The sequence below is a fragment of the Chelonia mydas genome, chromosome 3 (assembly GCF_015237465.2).
Source record: "Chelonia mydas isolate rCheMyd1 chromosome 3, rCheMyd1.pri.v2, whole genome shotgun sequence".
Classification (NCBI taxonomy): Eukaryota; Metazoa; Chordata; order Testudines; family Cheloniidae; genus Chelonia; species Chelonia mydas.
In genome coordinates, this window is record NC_057851.1 from 128,652,391 (window position 1) to 128,668,912 (window position 16,522).

The 16,522-nt window shown below is 39.2% G+C and overlaps 1 protein-coding gene across 2 annotated transcripts in view; it reads right to left on the reverse strand.

Moving 5' to 3' along the window:
* The window catches only part of PCNX2 (pecanex 2), a 222,877-nt gene that overhangs the window by 15,027 nt on the left and 191,328 nt on the right, over positions 1-16,522 (reverse strand). For both annotated transcript variants that reach the window (XM_043543302.1, XM_043543301.1), the window contains exons 27-28: positions 13,576-13,809; positions 11,106-11,209 (exon numbers count right to left, since the gene is read on the reverse strand). In XM_043543302.1, the coding sequence (XP_043399237.1) occupies positions 11,106-11,209; positions 13,576-13,809 (338 nt within the window). The remainder of the gene's footprint in view (positions 1-11,105; positions 11,210-13,575; positions 13,810-16,522) is intronic.

Genomic DNA, 16,522 nt, shown 5'->3' on the forward strand with positions numbered 1-16,522 from the left:
GCTGTGGTTCAACTTTAACTACTTTCTCCTGCAGCTTGCACAGTAAATGAGTGACTTCAAAATGAGAGTAAATTGGACTGTAACTACTAAACAAGTGCGGGTGCTTACTAGTAAGGTTTTTAGGTATATCTTGGGCTGATCATCTGACCTACACCTAGGAGAATACTCCCATTGATACCAGTGGTCTATTTACATGAATATACATTGCAAGATTGGGCTCCTTATTTATTGACCTTTAAAATGTATCTAGTGCCATTAACTTTAGTGGTTTGCACTGGCAAGGCACAGAACTTTAGATATAGATATGCAGATGCCAACACAGCTGCACAAAATACTTTCAATGAAGCCTGAAACCTGCCTGGTTTAGGGTTTCATTACAAACCTGAAAGTTAAACCAGGCATGCTGTAAAGTGCATTAAGGTTCATGAACATTTCAAGGAAACCTGGGAACAGTTTTGAGGAAACTTTGGGGTGTTTTGCATTGAAATAATAAAAACTACACTGTTCTGCGAGGTTTTGATAAGAAACCAGATGGAACTTGGTGCTTCTGACTGAGCTTGGTTTAGAAGTTTTGAGTTTGCTTGGGCTTGACATACTCAAAGCAAGATGCATGGGGTGCAAATTCAGGAGATCAAAACCAAAGAAAATGTTTGCACAGACACCTGGGAGGCAAAACTACTAAGTTCAGCTCTAATGCTTATCTAACACCAAAAGCTTCCCAGGACTATAACAGATGTTTACAAAAAGTTTGTATTTTTAATGAAAATGACTTAAATTGCAGTCCTAAAACTATTCAGAAAAAGCAGGCCATGGTGTTCAAGAAAATAGAATTAGACCTTGGGACATCTGTTACAAACCCACAGGACATTGTTTAATCTACCTGACATGATTTTATTCACTTTTACAAGAGTGAAGTTTTTTTACATTTTAAAGACTCTTAGGAGAAAAGCAATAAGATCTTAGAGATTTCCATTACCATCCAGGCTTTCTCCAGAGAATGTGTGAGCTCTCCACTTAATTGAGCTTTTGTAATTATTTTAGGAGAAGGAAAAGGGGAAGGAGCGGGGTGGAAAGTAATTCTCTTTCCAAGGGAGAGAACAGGGAGATTAGGAAACTGCCTGGTCTATCTTCAGCTGCAATACATTTCTAATTTTGGCCTTAGTGGGTAGCATGTTTTAAAAACTGTAATAGAAAGATATAGGCTATTACCAGCTGGATACCAATTTTGTCTTTAAAGGTGCTGTGTAACACAAACCAACTAATCAGCATGAACTGAAGCATACTGCACATAGACTGAAAGGCAGAGACCGGTGTCACTGCTGGGAATGTTATAAATACAGGCAAGCCCCTCTGAGTTCTTCATTTACATATGGTTATTAGTATTTAATAATACAGGGTGGGATTTTTTCAAAAGGGCCTAATTGAATTAGACACCTAACTCCTTTTGACTTTCAATCAATCTCACCCAGAGTTTGGAAAATGCTAACATCCTGGTTTGTACCTGGGAAATCAGTATAAGGAACCAGTTTAGAAAACAGATTAATGTGTGTATCCAGTCTAGACAAATACATGTTTCAGAATGAGTCATATTTACTTAAAACTGGTTAGAAGTCCTTCTGGCCCCCCCTCCCCGCCAAGTCACCCATTTGAACAAACATCCAGCATACAACTGAATCCTCACATGGAGAAATTGCTATTGTATTTTATCCTTTTACAGGATAAAAATTAAGAAAAAGTTACTAATAATGAGATTCTATAGTGTAGTTTTTCTAATGCAAGAACATCAAATCTGCAGCAGGAGGTTGTCTGGGATGGGAGGAGAGTAGACAGCACAGTGAACTGGTTTTTCATGTCCAGAGATTCAAGTCCAATTCTTAAAATCGTAGCTGATGAAGAGTTTGCATTCTCATCAAAGACCCTTAAAGACATTTGTGCATGTTACACAATCTGGTGTGAGTGGTAACACCTGCTAAAGAAAAGTCCAGGATTAGACTGGCTATGGATGTTGCAAGTAAGAATTCAACTGCATCAGCAGAGTGGTGAGTGGAAAGCTTGCAGAGCACCTGCTCTCACTGTGCCTGGATTTAGAAAGAACTGTCAACCCCCATTGTGATGTATACTAAATTCATCCACCAAAACTTCCTAAGAACCACTATTGCTACTGCAAAGGAGATCCATATCAGGAACAAAACAGTAGTGGTGGAGAATCTAAAGGACAATTACATTAAATATTATATATCATCGAAACATAGGGCTGGAAGGGACCTCAGGAGGTCACCTAGTCCAGTCTCCCATGCTGAAATAGGATTAAATACACTTAGACTACCCTGATGAATGTTTGTGTCTATTTATCATCCCTGACAGATTATATATGTCTCCTGAGACAACGGGATGAATTTATTCTATAAAAAACAAAAAATTAAAAACAAATTTAAACAAGTTTTTTCTTATGCTGATCATAATTAGACGTGGGTACATCCTTCCTCTAGTTGGACACAGTCTCAATTCATCACTTCCATGTACCATATATTTATTAGTCAACACAACATGCAGCCATCATTATTTCTCGCGTTAACATGCTCTGTATTGAAGACTCACATGAGATTATCATGAAGCGATAGCCAAGTTCTTTGATTTCTGGCCTCTTTCAGGGCTGGGTTTAGTTTCTTGGCCCAGTTTTAACATACACATTTTAGTATATCTGTCGTAGTTATTAGCTCACACCAAACCCATCTGGCTACAATAAACTTCCATGCCAAAGAAATTACATTTACTAAATGGAGATGTAAATGCTACATATGGCACTGTTTCTAACCCTATTAGGTAAAAGCATTAAAAACTGATGTCAATTAAATTAAAGACTATTCTAGAGAATTATAAAATACTTAGGACTGAACTGTCCCTTAAAGTGTGCCAGTGAGGAGGGGATTAAGAGACTGGATAATCTGCCATGATGGCCCCATAGTTATCAGAGGCAGGGCAACCAAGCCAAAGCAGAATTGTCCTCCTTCTCTCTGAGTCCAGGGCAGACATTCTACACAAACAATGGTTGTGCGTGTCCACACTACTTTTTGTTCTGAAAAAATGCCTTGGTGTTGCTAACACTGGATCTTCCGCACTAGTGGTAGCAACTGTAGGAAAGGTAGTGTAGACAGGGCTCTGGACAGCCACCAGCATTTTCACCATCGTGTCACGTCACTCTGCTCGGCAGAAGTCTGTATGGCATGGTGGTAAAAAAGATGCTGGTGCCTTGTCTAGATTAGGGGAACCACTATTGAGATGGTAGAAATGCTTGGACATTCCTCAGTCTAAAATGCTATTACAGATGGGACTCTGGGTTTATTGGGTGGGGATGTATGGAGCCAAAGGAGGACAAAACTTTGTTCCCCTGGCAAACCCATTTCTAGCAGACATTTTAGAGGGAGTCACTGCTCCTCATTAGATACCATAATGTTAGGCAGTAGATTAAAACCTAAGCTAGTTCCAACTTGCACCCTGAGCATTCTACCCCCTGAATGGAGAGGGGAACACAGGCACAGGCACTCAGCGGTCCATACTGGCTCCTCAGCCAGCCGGGATGGTGAGGGCAGGTGAGAAGCAACAAGGAGGGACAAGCCCTCTGCTTGCGTTGGTAACAGAATTTTCTATTGAGCCTCAGTGTGGGCTAGTGTCTACTTGTGGACTCTTCAGACTTCTAACAAGAAGGAGGCTAGACAGAGACAGGGAGACGGAGAGTTTAGGATTTATCTGAGTAAGATATTGACTCTGGCTTCACCCATTATGCTGTTGGAGTAATTGTTTACTGAAACCTGAGACTCCTTGCTTCCTCGAGAATTCTACAGATTGGTGATGAGAGACCAGACGGTAAATATATTTGAGAAAGAGAGCAAGCCCCAATAAAAACATCACACTGAAACCTTAAGAACTCAGTTCCTCAAGAACTCAGAATCCTAGAATATCAGGGTTGGAAGGGACCTCAGGAGGTCATCTAGTCCAACCCCCTGCTCAAAGCAGGACCAAAGCAGAATCCATGCAGTTCACAGACCATTCCGAATGTGCTCTTTGCAAAGCCACAACACCACCCCATTGAGGAGACAACAGCTAGGAAACGCCAGAGAGGAAGCCACATGAACTTTCCCTAGTAAGTTACTTTTCCTGCAGTCTTGTTGCAGGAGGGGATGCTTTAGCCCTAGATTTATATGAGGATTTCTGTCCCCCTGTGTGATACAGAAAGCTTCCCTTAAATTTTACAATGATCTGTATGTCTTAGCTGACACTGGGGATATCTTTTCTGCTGTGCTAGACACATTTACTTCTATCAGCTGCATGGGATATTTTGGATCCTAAAATATTATTAGCTAAGGGCTTACTTTGCTTTAATGAGTATATGTAACTCCCATTTGCATTCATGGGAATTGTTCACAAACATCTATGACAGAATACACACATCCTATAGATTTTAGACAAAGCCTTTGTGGATTAATTTACTTTACAGTTTTTACAACAGTAAAAGTTATAATGGTGAATATTCAACAATTCTGTCCCGTTACTTTCTGGAACCTCAAAGTTTCATACTAGGCACATTTAAAAAAAAAAGAAATCTACATGTATTATCATTAGACAATATATTTTATCAACAGGGACTTAACAATTATTTGGTAGTATCATAGACAGAGTTATAAAAACATCATGGGCCAGATTCGTCCATCATTTATACAAGTGCAATTCCTAATTATCCCAATGAGAATATACACAAATGTAACAGATAGCAAAATGTGTCTCCCTTATTCTGTTCTGTTTAGTTTAAAAACATTATCCTCTACTTCTTATCCTATCCTTTCTTCACTTGTCCTCTGCACTAGACCTGCACTGTCCTTTAGGGTAATCTCATTTAAAGCCATTCAAGAGAAAGTAGATTTCATTCAAGAGAAAGTAGATTAAACTGAGAGAAATCACAATGATACACGCACTAAAAGAAATTTAGGACTGAACTCTCCCCTTGCACCAGTCCAGAGCTGGAGCATAGCAAAGATGGGTGTGCTGACAGTGAGCTGATCATGGCTCCCTGATTCTGCTCTGTTCAGCCTTGGCAGACAAAGCCACAGAGGGGCTGCTTTAATCTACATGTAACATCTTTAAAGGCATAGTGGAGTCTTGCTTCATTGTGCCTCCCCTCCCCTCCCCCTTTCCCCCCTTATGATAGGCAGTGCAGCCCAGATGGGGAAGGAGGCGGTGGTGGTCACAGATCATGGAGCAGAGCCAGCTGCCTCCACCAGCTTTACTGGAGCCAGAGATTCCCCTGCACAGAGGAATTCTCCAGGGGCAATCTCCAGCTGGGTGGAGTAATGCAGCACAAAGTGAACTCTGCAGACCCGAGAATCCCTCAAAGTTCGAGGAACCCAGTTAATTTCAGGGCTCTCTCATTTCTTATTTTCTGGATTACAAAATACTGTTTTGTTTTTCTTAATCTTCAGCAGATATCTGGTCCTCACAACTTCTCCAAAACAATGACACTTGGGGACTCTTTACTGGAAGACATTGACATATCTGGAATTTTTCCAGAGTCCAAATTTATATTAAAGATTCTAAAATGTAGACTTTTTTTCTTTTTGAAGGATTAATGAACATATTTCTTTTTTTTTTTTAACTCTCATACACAAAACCCTCTACACTAAATGAAAAATGACATTTACACCTGAATAAACTAATGGTAATATGATGTCATTCTTCAAATTACCCTGCTGAGATGTGCAAGATGCTGCCTAAATACAATTTAAGAGCATATGTGATTTGCATAGCAACGTTCTGCTTCTTTAATGAGTAAATTTATTGTGTAATCTAGTATTAATGCTGGGGTTGTAATGACATTTACATGAACAGGCATACTGAAAAATTATTTACATACATTATATAAGAAGATTTAAAATCTTGGTTTACACAATAACATTTACTGATTATAGATTGGACAAAAATCTTGTGTAAATGAGTGTAAATTGATAGTTTACATCCACTGTGTAAACTTCCATTTTGATGTAAGCGTGTGCAGCTCAACACAGCTTTTTGAACACTACTTTTGCATTATTATTTTTTGTTAAGTACCAGCATGCTCAGCACTCTCTAAGTCACATAAAGGGCCATTTACATTAGTGTAAATCCAAAGTAATTTTGCTGCAATCAATGGAATTACTTCAGATTTACACCAGTGTAACAGAGATTAGAATATAGCCCAAACAGTATATACATTAGCTTCACAGATTCTCTACTGATTCATTCACATCTGTCAGAATTCTGTGCCTCCTCCCATGAGATCTACTGAATAGAAAGAGCTAGCACTCTACAATCCTGACTACCTGTTACATCTCAGGTTTTCCTAATGGGAATTCATAGAGAACCTCTAGAAAGTATGTAGACAGGGATCACAGAAGGGGAAGATTCCACTGTGTTATTGTATAGCACAATGGAAAGTACAAGTGGAGGTCCCAAGTTATTTCTGAACACCTTACCTATGATTGTATCTAAGTCAAAGAAAGCCCATACATAATCTTTTAGCATTTGGACATGGCAGAGAATGTTTCAGTGGTCCTGACCTCTTACAAATTGGGGCTAAGTCCCTTTAGTCATTTTATACACCACTAACACATACCTTGGTCTACGTTTACCAACTATTACCCATTTGAATGTAATCTGTGCACCAAACCCAAACTAATTTAAAAAATAAAAAACATTAATCCAATAAGATCGGCAATATGCCCTGACATCCTTCCATGGAAAAGGGCTGAATTTTTGCCTTTCCCATGGCAAAGAGTTTATCTGTGTCCTCCAGTATCAAATGCATACTTGTCCTACCTCCTTTTCCCTCAGTTTGTTTTAATACAGCACTGCAATACAATCCAAGTCCTCAACATTGTTCCTTTGAGTAGACAAAAAGTCTCAACACTAATACAATGCCAGTATAATCTGGGTACATTACTATACGAGTTCCATTGAATTCTGGCTTCTTTGTGTTCCTAACAACTTGTGACAGTGTTTCAAGTGGTAAACATGATAAATATGGTAAGAACTATGCTTGGTGCAGAAGACAGTGGATCTGTAGTTTTCTTTGTTGGTAATAGCCTTGATGTCAACAGGGAAATATTCCCACCTTAGTACCAACTTTAGCGTTGTTTTTCTCAGAGTCCCTATAACAGGCATATATACTTTATTCTGACCTTTTTCTTCAGTTCATCTCTATGTGCTTCTTTTTAAAAAGGACCCTCAAAGACAGAGATATATTATTTCAACATGGCCCTAAGACATATGTTCCAGATAAGTCACTCCATAGCCTGGATTTTGGTAGTAGGCTTCATTGTTTAAAAAATCTATTCTGAGAGATTCTGAGTTTATTATAAGATTTATGAATTAAAAAGATAGGCTAAGTGAAAGGTTTCTAGGGATGTGTCTTGTGAGGTGGTAGCAAAGAAGATATTGGCAAAACTATCTTATGTCTCACTTTAAGCCCTTTTTTTTGTTAACACATACCCTTGCAAGGTACTATCGTCCACAACACTGGGCAGCTCATTAGTACAATCTTACTAAAATGAAAGACACAAACTTAATTGGAGATACCAAAATATCTATAAGAGGACAACAAAATCATCATAATACTGATATAGTTGTACAACCACGTGGCTACTCCATATCTCATGTATATGCTTCTCCCACCTCCCAAGAAAGGTATTGTTAAGTATGAAGTAGGCTCAGGAAAAGAGACATCCAATTAGCTGGTAACGCTTCTGTGTGTGTGAGTACCTAGTACCTACCTCCAGTGGTCACAATTAAAATGTGTACAAAAGCCTTTGCAGGTAATGAACCTTACCTGCAGTATTCTCTCTATATTAAACTTAGGGAAGACTTGAGATAAAATTATCTATTTGCAGTAGCAAAGATATTATTGGCAGCCACTCCATCTATCTACTAACCATCCAGGCTGATTAAATGTAGTTGCCTTTGCTACAGTGCTGATGCACAGTAATGGAGAGTTCGGTCCCTGAGGGTAACAGCTCTGGAGCAATGCTTTTAGGCAGCTTTACTGGTATCTATATATGCATTTCTAATGCCCTCATCACTGTGGTATATCTGTTGGTAGGCACAGACCAAGACCGCTTTAATCTTTTCCCTGAAAATCTCATCTGTGCACATCAGTTTTTCCACAAAGTCCACATATTCTAAAATTAGATTCGCAGAGAAAATAGTGTAACTTTGGGAGAGACTGGAATATTGCTTGCTTACTAAAAATCACATTAATTTGAGTGGTTAAAAGCAAAAAGAAAAAAAGTCAACCCGATCCAAAATAAAGAAGCAAGGGAGCATGCAGCTGTTAATAGAAACGAGAAAAAAACCTCTCAAGAAAGCAGGGAAAAGCAACACACTGAGAAATAAGCAATGTGGGCCATGAATGTTTTGAGTCATTGGCTCAAAGAGGAAGACATAAAAGCAGACTTTATAGACATCTCAAATAAAGATGAGAAAGCTAAAACAAATATTTAAAGGATTGCTTTGTCTTGAGAAGGGACAGGCTTATAACATAAAATGCTTTCAAAGTAATACAAGTTGCTGGTGTGTGGCTAGACTGCGCGACTTCTAGCAGCATGGCTGTAGCGACACAGCCATGTGACTAAAAGCTGTGTAGTGTAGACATAGCCGTGGTTTAATGGACTTTAATTTATGCACACTAAACTTCACACCTTTAGTTGATTCACCTTAAATTTCCACAGTATCTCCCTATAGACATAGCCTTAGGGTGAGTCTACAGAAGAGTTTTTGGTCATGCTGCAATTTGAGCTAATTGACTGCCAATTAGCACAAATTAACTGTAAATGTTAGTATAAAGAAAAGGAGTACTTGTGGCACCTTAGAGACTAACCAATTTATTTGAGCATAAGCTTTCGTGAGCTACAGCTCACTTCATCGGATGCATACTCTGGAAAGTGTAGAAGATCTTTTTATATACACACAAAGCATGAAAAAATACTTGTGAATTCGAGTAGGCTTTCCACAAATGCTTGTTTCTCTTTGTGGTTCATCAAGACTCATGGCAGGGTGAACCACAAGCAGAAACACACATTGTAGAGGTTCTACAGTAGACTTTACAATCCTGTTAGCTACCTTGAATTAATTAGCAATTGCCATAGACTTCCTGTGTGAGCCTGGTCAAGTAATTTAACCTCTCTGTGCCTCAGTTCCCCATCTGTAAAATGGGGATAATAGCATTGCCCACCTTACAGCGCAGTTGTGAGGGAAAAATACATTAAAGCCTGTGAGACATTTAGATACTATGGTGATGGGGGCAAAAAAAAATACTGCAAAAAGGATGGAATTAGATCAACTTACAGGACAAACACACTAGTGTAGATATAGTCTGATATTAGTACCACCAGCTCCAATGATTGTCAATATTTAACGTGTCAATTTGTTTCAGCACCAACCTTTTGCCTTTGTCTTGCTATCTGTAGGTCTTATATTCCCAGACCTTCACAAGTTGTAATGTATTGCTTGCATTCCAGTAGAGCCTAAGGGCCCCAGCCAAGGGTCAGGGCCTTGTTGTGCTAGGCACTATACAGAAAGAAGTATACAGACAGTCCTTGTCTCAGACAGCTTACTATCTAAGTTTATGCAGTGTTGTTGTAGCCATGTCAGTCCCAGGATATTAGAGAGGCAAGGTGGGTGAGGTAATATCTTTTATTGGACCAACTTCTGTTCATGAGAGTATGTTTCCTAGACCCGAAGGAGAGCTCTGTGTGAGCTCAAAAACTTGTGCCTCTTCCCAACACAAGTTGGTCCAATAAAAGCTATTACCTCACCCACCTTGTCTCTTTACATTTCTGATAGGATTCAACAAGTGGACAAAAACAGACCAATGGGAAGGATGAGATAAGAGCAGAATGAATGTGGTGTACATCATCAGTAGTCTCAGCTTAATTTTTTTTCCCCTTAGAGCACACTGCTTGCCTACTATCTGCTACCTAGGGGATACCTAGTAGTCATTGCCCTAATGCTGAATTTACTCTAAATGAGATTTTTTTGGAGCTCTAAGACTAGGTTTCCTTTGTCTGAGGGGATGCCTTTCTGATATTTAAGTGGTCCCTTGCTCACTCCATTCAAATATCTTCTAAGTCTAAGAAGTGTAAAGGGTGTGGACCTTTTGTCATTGTCTTTGTGTCCATTTAGTCCCCATAAATCCAAGACATTCCTTTAGAAATCAATGATCCTACTACTTTTCCAGGCAACTGTATCCATTTAGCAAGCAACACCACTCTCCTAATCATGCAACACTGCTATCTAGAGCAGAGGCTGTGACTTGTTTCCCTGGGTGATTCAAATATCCTTGATATGGATAGAATCAGCTCAAACCCCACACCCCGTTGAAGTAGCAATAATTTTATTTATAAAGCACCCTTTATATTTCCGAGCTGCTCAGGCTGAACAACAATAATTAAGACATCATAAAACACAAACTACCAAGAGCCAAATAAACCAATACCTGGGCCAAGCATAATGAAAACTGAACACATCTCTCAAAGAGAAGTGTTTTGAAACAACATATAGAAGTGGAGAAGAATGAGCTGAGGTGCATGCTCTGGAGCTGGAGACTGAGGAAAGCTCCACAAAGCTCCATCAAGTCATCCAATTGCACAACAAAAGGGAATACAGCTCTGTTGAACCTAGGAAGCCTACAGATTTATTATTTAGCCTATGAATCCATGTCTCGCTGCAACCCTCTACTGACAGGTCAACTGCCAGACAATTTAGCAGCTTCTTGCCCTTTTGAGAAGGTCATCATTGCAGTATCTCACGTCAAGATTCAACCTAAAATGAATAATTACTCTGCCATGTATGATTTTATTTTGTTAAATAAAAAACCCGTAATATTCATTATGTACATGTTACAGAGACAAAAGGTGGTCAAGGACAGAGTTTAAAATTAATTTATGGATGAAATAGCCCTTGTCTCTGATCTAATGATCTTTTAGCTTTCATAATATGTGAAAGAGCCAAACATCTTCTCATTTTAAGACAAGGAAACTCCTGAGTCCCTGGAAAACTTTTACTACATTTCTAGAAATTACCTGATGGCCATATTGTGGGCTGCTGTTCCCAAAGCTCTTCTACCCAGAATACACAGGGCAAAGGAAAGAGTTACTAAAGGAGAATCCTCATCACTATCCAGATGCTGCAAAGGTTTAAGGACAGTGTGTTAGTTCTACATGCAACCTTATAAAAAAGAGTTACGACAATCCTATAATTAAAATAGATCAACGCATGACTAAATTCATAAGACTTATGCTGTCATGTAACTATACCCAAACAAAGCACTCTGCTGTGCGATTAAACAGAATAGGAAGGATGATCATCATGACTGAGGGTCTGCTGCTAAACAAATGAAAGCTCATTTAGAGTAATGGCTGGAAACAAGAAGTTTTAATATGAGTTGGCTGGATCCCAGGGTTTGTGCTTTAGTGATCAGAGTCTTGGAAAGAGGCTGATGAGCATCACTGAGGAGTGAATACATCTGTTTCCACATGGGAAGCAGGATGTGTCTGAAATCCATACTCTGTGTTCAGATCTTAGAAGCACAATCTGGCTCTGAGACAATCTGCAAGATTGGGCCTTTAGTGACTGACATCATCAGTTATATCAATGATGACAATGACATCACATTTCGACAAGTGGTCAACCATTTGCTTTACATTCACCACCTCAGCAGACCCTTTTCTACAACTCTTCCAAAAAGCTTGACATCAAACAGGAGGGAAATTACATACCAGGAGTTTAAATTTTGCTCTGCTTCAGCCCATACATTGATGAATTCTTCTTGTTGCCCTTACCTTGTTCCTGAAACTGAGGCAAACATTGTGCAACTCCCTCTATAAAGTACACTGATCTTTAGAGCTGTGCGGTGCAGTGCAGCTCTATTTTATACAGCATCTTCCACACAAACTGTTTCACAACATGTTTCACAGTATTAAAAAATACAAGAGAGACGCAAATTGCAGAGAACAGTTGTGTAGAGACATTTGGTAGGGTTTCCAAGGCCACCAAGAGGATGGTCCCATGAATTTCAATGAAAACTGCATTATAAATCAATAAACTTTGAAAATCTCAACAACTGTATGGAGAAAATAATTAAAGCACTTAACAATAAGGGAGGGAGAAACAAGTTAAGATGGAGAGGAGAAATATTCCAAGATTTAAATATTTAAAGAGAGGTGGAGTATTGATGAAGCAGAGAAATTCAGGAAAGTTGTTCCAGACGTCAAGAAATAGAGGAGAATGTCCTTGCATTACAAAAGGGAGAGGAGGCAGGGTCAAAGGGCCCAACCCTGCGATGGACTGAGCATCTCTCTTGGGAGGTGATGAATGTCCCTTCAACTCAAGAGCTTAGCACCTCCCAACAGATGCTCCGCACTTGGCAGTGTAGGCGCTAAACGAGTGCAGAAAGCAGACAGAAGAATAGAGAAAGAAATAAGTTCTGAGAGAGAGAGTACAGAAAGTCCAGGTAGAGATTTAAAAATAATAGTCAAGGTGAAAGCAGAAGCAGATGAAGACACAGGGGAGAAATTCAATGGAACTGGAATCAAAGTAGTATCTAGATGGGAAATAGCGTGGAAGCAGTGATAGGTAGGTTTACAGACATGACAGACGGGAGAAGGAGTATTAAGAGTCAAGGAAGAGCCAAACTTGTGGACAGTGGCAGCAATGGAACGTGCAAATCAACAATACCAAGTGCACAAATAATATGATGTGATGGGTGAAAAAACTGTGTTGGTGATTTATTTGCACTGTCATCAATAATCTGAGAATACTCAATAAAATGTGCATGTCTCTGACTCTATTTTACTCTGTGTGCTGTCAACAGAATCCCACTGAAATATAATGATGCATTTTAGTTGGGAATTGCTGAACATCCATTATCTGAGGGCTCAGAATGTAAGAACAGGTAACTGTAAGCTCCCACTTGGCTCTCTAGAGTTGAATGGTAATTTTCCACAATTTTGCAATAACGTGTCAGATTTGTACCAGGACTTCTCAGATTTGACCTGTGCTCTTGGATAAATGGTATACTTCTTTAGCAGTTGAAGGTTTTACCCATTTGTCACTGGAATGGTATTTCTTTCTAAATTTGCAATCATATATTGCATTGGACCTAAAGCATTGAAATGATGATAATTTGGGCATTCTGACCCTATCTCTGGTATTCCTTGAGTGGGACTCTCCCTAACGAAGAGAAATAATATTTTCTGAAAAGGTGTAAATGCAGGGTTACTGCAGAGAACAAAACTAACGATGGTGGGGGAAGTGTATTCAAAGAAAACTGTTCAAAATTCAAAGATTCACTCCCTTTGGAATGTCTTTCACTCATATTTTCATTATAATATTCCCTACAAACATTTTTCTATTGTACAAAAACATACATTTTCCCACAGTGTTATGCTGTACAGTTTAGACAGAAATGAATATACTTGTATAATTCTTGAGTCAACAGAAGAGTAACTATTCAGTAATTCAATGTTCTAGGTGTTAAAGACATACACTTACCTCCCTTCTTTTTCCAGCACAGTACTGAATCCAGTCAAGATAAACACTGCAGAAGCTAGCTCTGGTTATTCCTTGAAGACATGGAACATAGTCCTCATCAATGTTAATGTTGAACATTGCAAGGTCACGTTCAATGTAATGCCATTTGGCATAAGGCTGTAGTGTCTTCTGGATTGATTCGTCTTTTATCCAGTGTGAGATTTTGGGTGAACTTGCTGTAAAGTATATTATACTCTGTTGACAAAATGCAAAGTGGTTAGTCATTGTACCTGTGTTTAAACCAGAAACAGCTCATTTACAACACAGAAGAGAACAAATCAGAATAAGAAGATGACACTGACTATCCATAATCTTATGTAATATTCCTGCTACTTGCCATCATTGACTCATAAGAGTATTTATTTTGTGTGATTGTTATATATAATTTATGTCTAAATGAGAAAGAAGTCAGCTAAATACTAACAGAATTTAAATGAATGAAACTTAAAAAGAATATTAATCACAAGCATCATACTCTGAATAGTGTAGATAGTGTCAAGGGGAAGTTATTGGAAAATGTGGCTGTGTCTACAGTGTACACCATAAAGGATGATGATGATGATAAAAGCTTATACATACTTTTCAAAAACAGTATGCAGTTTTATATGGTCATAAATGTTTGCTTTTTCCCAAGCGAACTTTCAGATTTCTGAGGGTGCAGTTTCCCCATTTCTTCAACAAGAACACATCCATCAATTTAACTATTAAATAAGAACTTGCAAGAGTGTAGAATATAGCTCTGAAAAACCCTCTTTTAATTGCTGTCTTCCCTCTGCAATAATAATTTTGTTTTTGCTGCCTATTGATTGTATAATAAGAAGAAAAATGGGATCTCTTAATACTTATGCTTAACACAAGAGCTGACTGGTGGGCTATTCCATTTCATGGCAAATTCAGAGGTTTCAAAATTTGTTTTTGTTTCACAGTGGAACAAAGGATGTTTTCTAAGAAATCTGGTGCAATGTAAATGGCACTTCAACTTTGACAAACCAAGAGTTAAATCAAAGCAAAATATTGAACAGATTCTAACACCTGCCAGATGATACGCTGTGAACACCACAGAACCTGAAGCCTACTGGAAACACAACCACTCACATACCTCACTACTGCATATCTTTTAGTCCTGCTACATGCTAGCTCCCCTGTGAACACCCATAGGTTGGATGCTCTAAACTACCAAATTACCTTTCTGTTAAACTCTGCCTCCTCTGACTTCTTCTGATGACCTCATATTATCAACTCCTTAAATTCTTCCAAAAAACAACAATGAGGAATCCTTGTGACACCTTAGAGACTAACAAATTTATTTGGGAATAAGCTTTCGTGGGCTACAGCCCACTTCATCAGATGCATGGAGTGGAAAATACAGTAGCAGGTATATATACACAGTACATGAAAAGATGGGAGGTTGCCTTACCAAGTCGGGGGGTCAGTGCTAATGAGACAATTCAGTTAACAGTAGAATACCAAGGGAGGAAAAATCACTTTTGTAGTGGTAATGAGGGTGGCCCATTTCAAACAGTTGACAAGAAGGTGTAAGTAACAGTAGAGGGAAATTAGTTTTTGTAATGACCCATCCACTCCCAGTCTTTATTCAGGCCTAATTTGATGGTGTCCAGTTTGCAAATTAATTACAGTTCTGCAGTTTCTCGTTGGAGTCTGTTTTTGAAGTTTTTTTGTTGAAGAATTGCCACTTTTAAGTCTGTTATTGAGTGACCAGGGAGATTGAAATGTTCTCCTACTGGTTTTTGAATGTTATAATTCCTGATGTCAGATTTGTGTCCATTTATTCTTTTGCATAGAGACTGTCCAGTTTGGCCAATGTACATGGCAGAGGGGCATTGCTGGCACATGATGGCATATATCACCTTGGTAGATGTGCAGGTGAACGAGCCCTTGATGGTGTGTCTGATGGGATTAGGTCCTATGATGGTGTCCCTCGAATAGATATGTGGACAGAGTTGGCACCGGGGTTTGTTGCAGGGTTTGGTTCCTGGGTTAGTGTTTTTGTTGTGTGCTGAGTATTTGCTTCAGGTTTGGGGGCTGTCTGTAAGCGAGGACTGGCCTGTCTCCCTAGGTCTGTGAGAGTGAGGAATTGTCCTTCAGGATAGGTTGTAGATCCTTGATGATGCGCTGGAGAGGTTTTAGTTGGGGGCTGTAGGTGATGGCTAGTGGCATTCTGTTACTTTCTTTATTGGGTCTGTTTTGTAGTAGGTGACTTCTGGGTACCAGACAGAGTTGGCATCGGGGTTTGTTGCCCATGTACACCGGCCAAACTGGACAGTCTCTACACAAAAGAATACTGCGAATACGCAGTATTCTTTTGTGTAGAGATTGTCCAGTTTGGCCAATGTATATACATACACACCTGCTGCTGTATTTTCCATTCCATGCATCTGATGAAGTAGGTTCTAGCCCAGGAAAGCTTATGCCCAAATAAATTTGTTAGTCTCTAAGGTGCCACAAGGACTCCTCGTTGTTTTTGCTGATACAGACTAACACGGCTACCACTCTTAAATTCTTCTATAGTTTAGAGAGCTAAAGAAAAAAATTTAACTTGCCAAATACAGCTGTTCAGTACTTTAAAACTAATGAACCAATTTGAGTCTAACTAGGCTTGTTTTACAGATTTCATTGAGCCTTAAAAGTTAAGCCAAGCATGAAGATGCTGACACTGAGTCAGCAGTGTGCCCTTGTTGCCAAGAAGGCCAATGGCATTTTGGGATGTATAAGTAGGGGCATAGCGAGCAGATCGAGGGACGTGATCGTTCCCCTCTATTCGACACTGGTGAGGCCTCATCTGGAGTACTGTGTCCAGTTTTGGGCCCCACACTACAAGAAGGATGTGGATAAATTGGAAAGAGTCCAGCGAAGGGCAACAAAAATGATTAGGGGTCTAGAGCACATG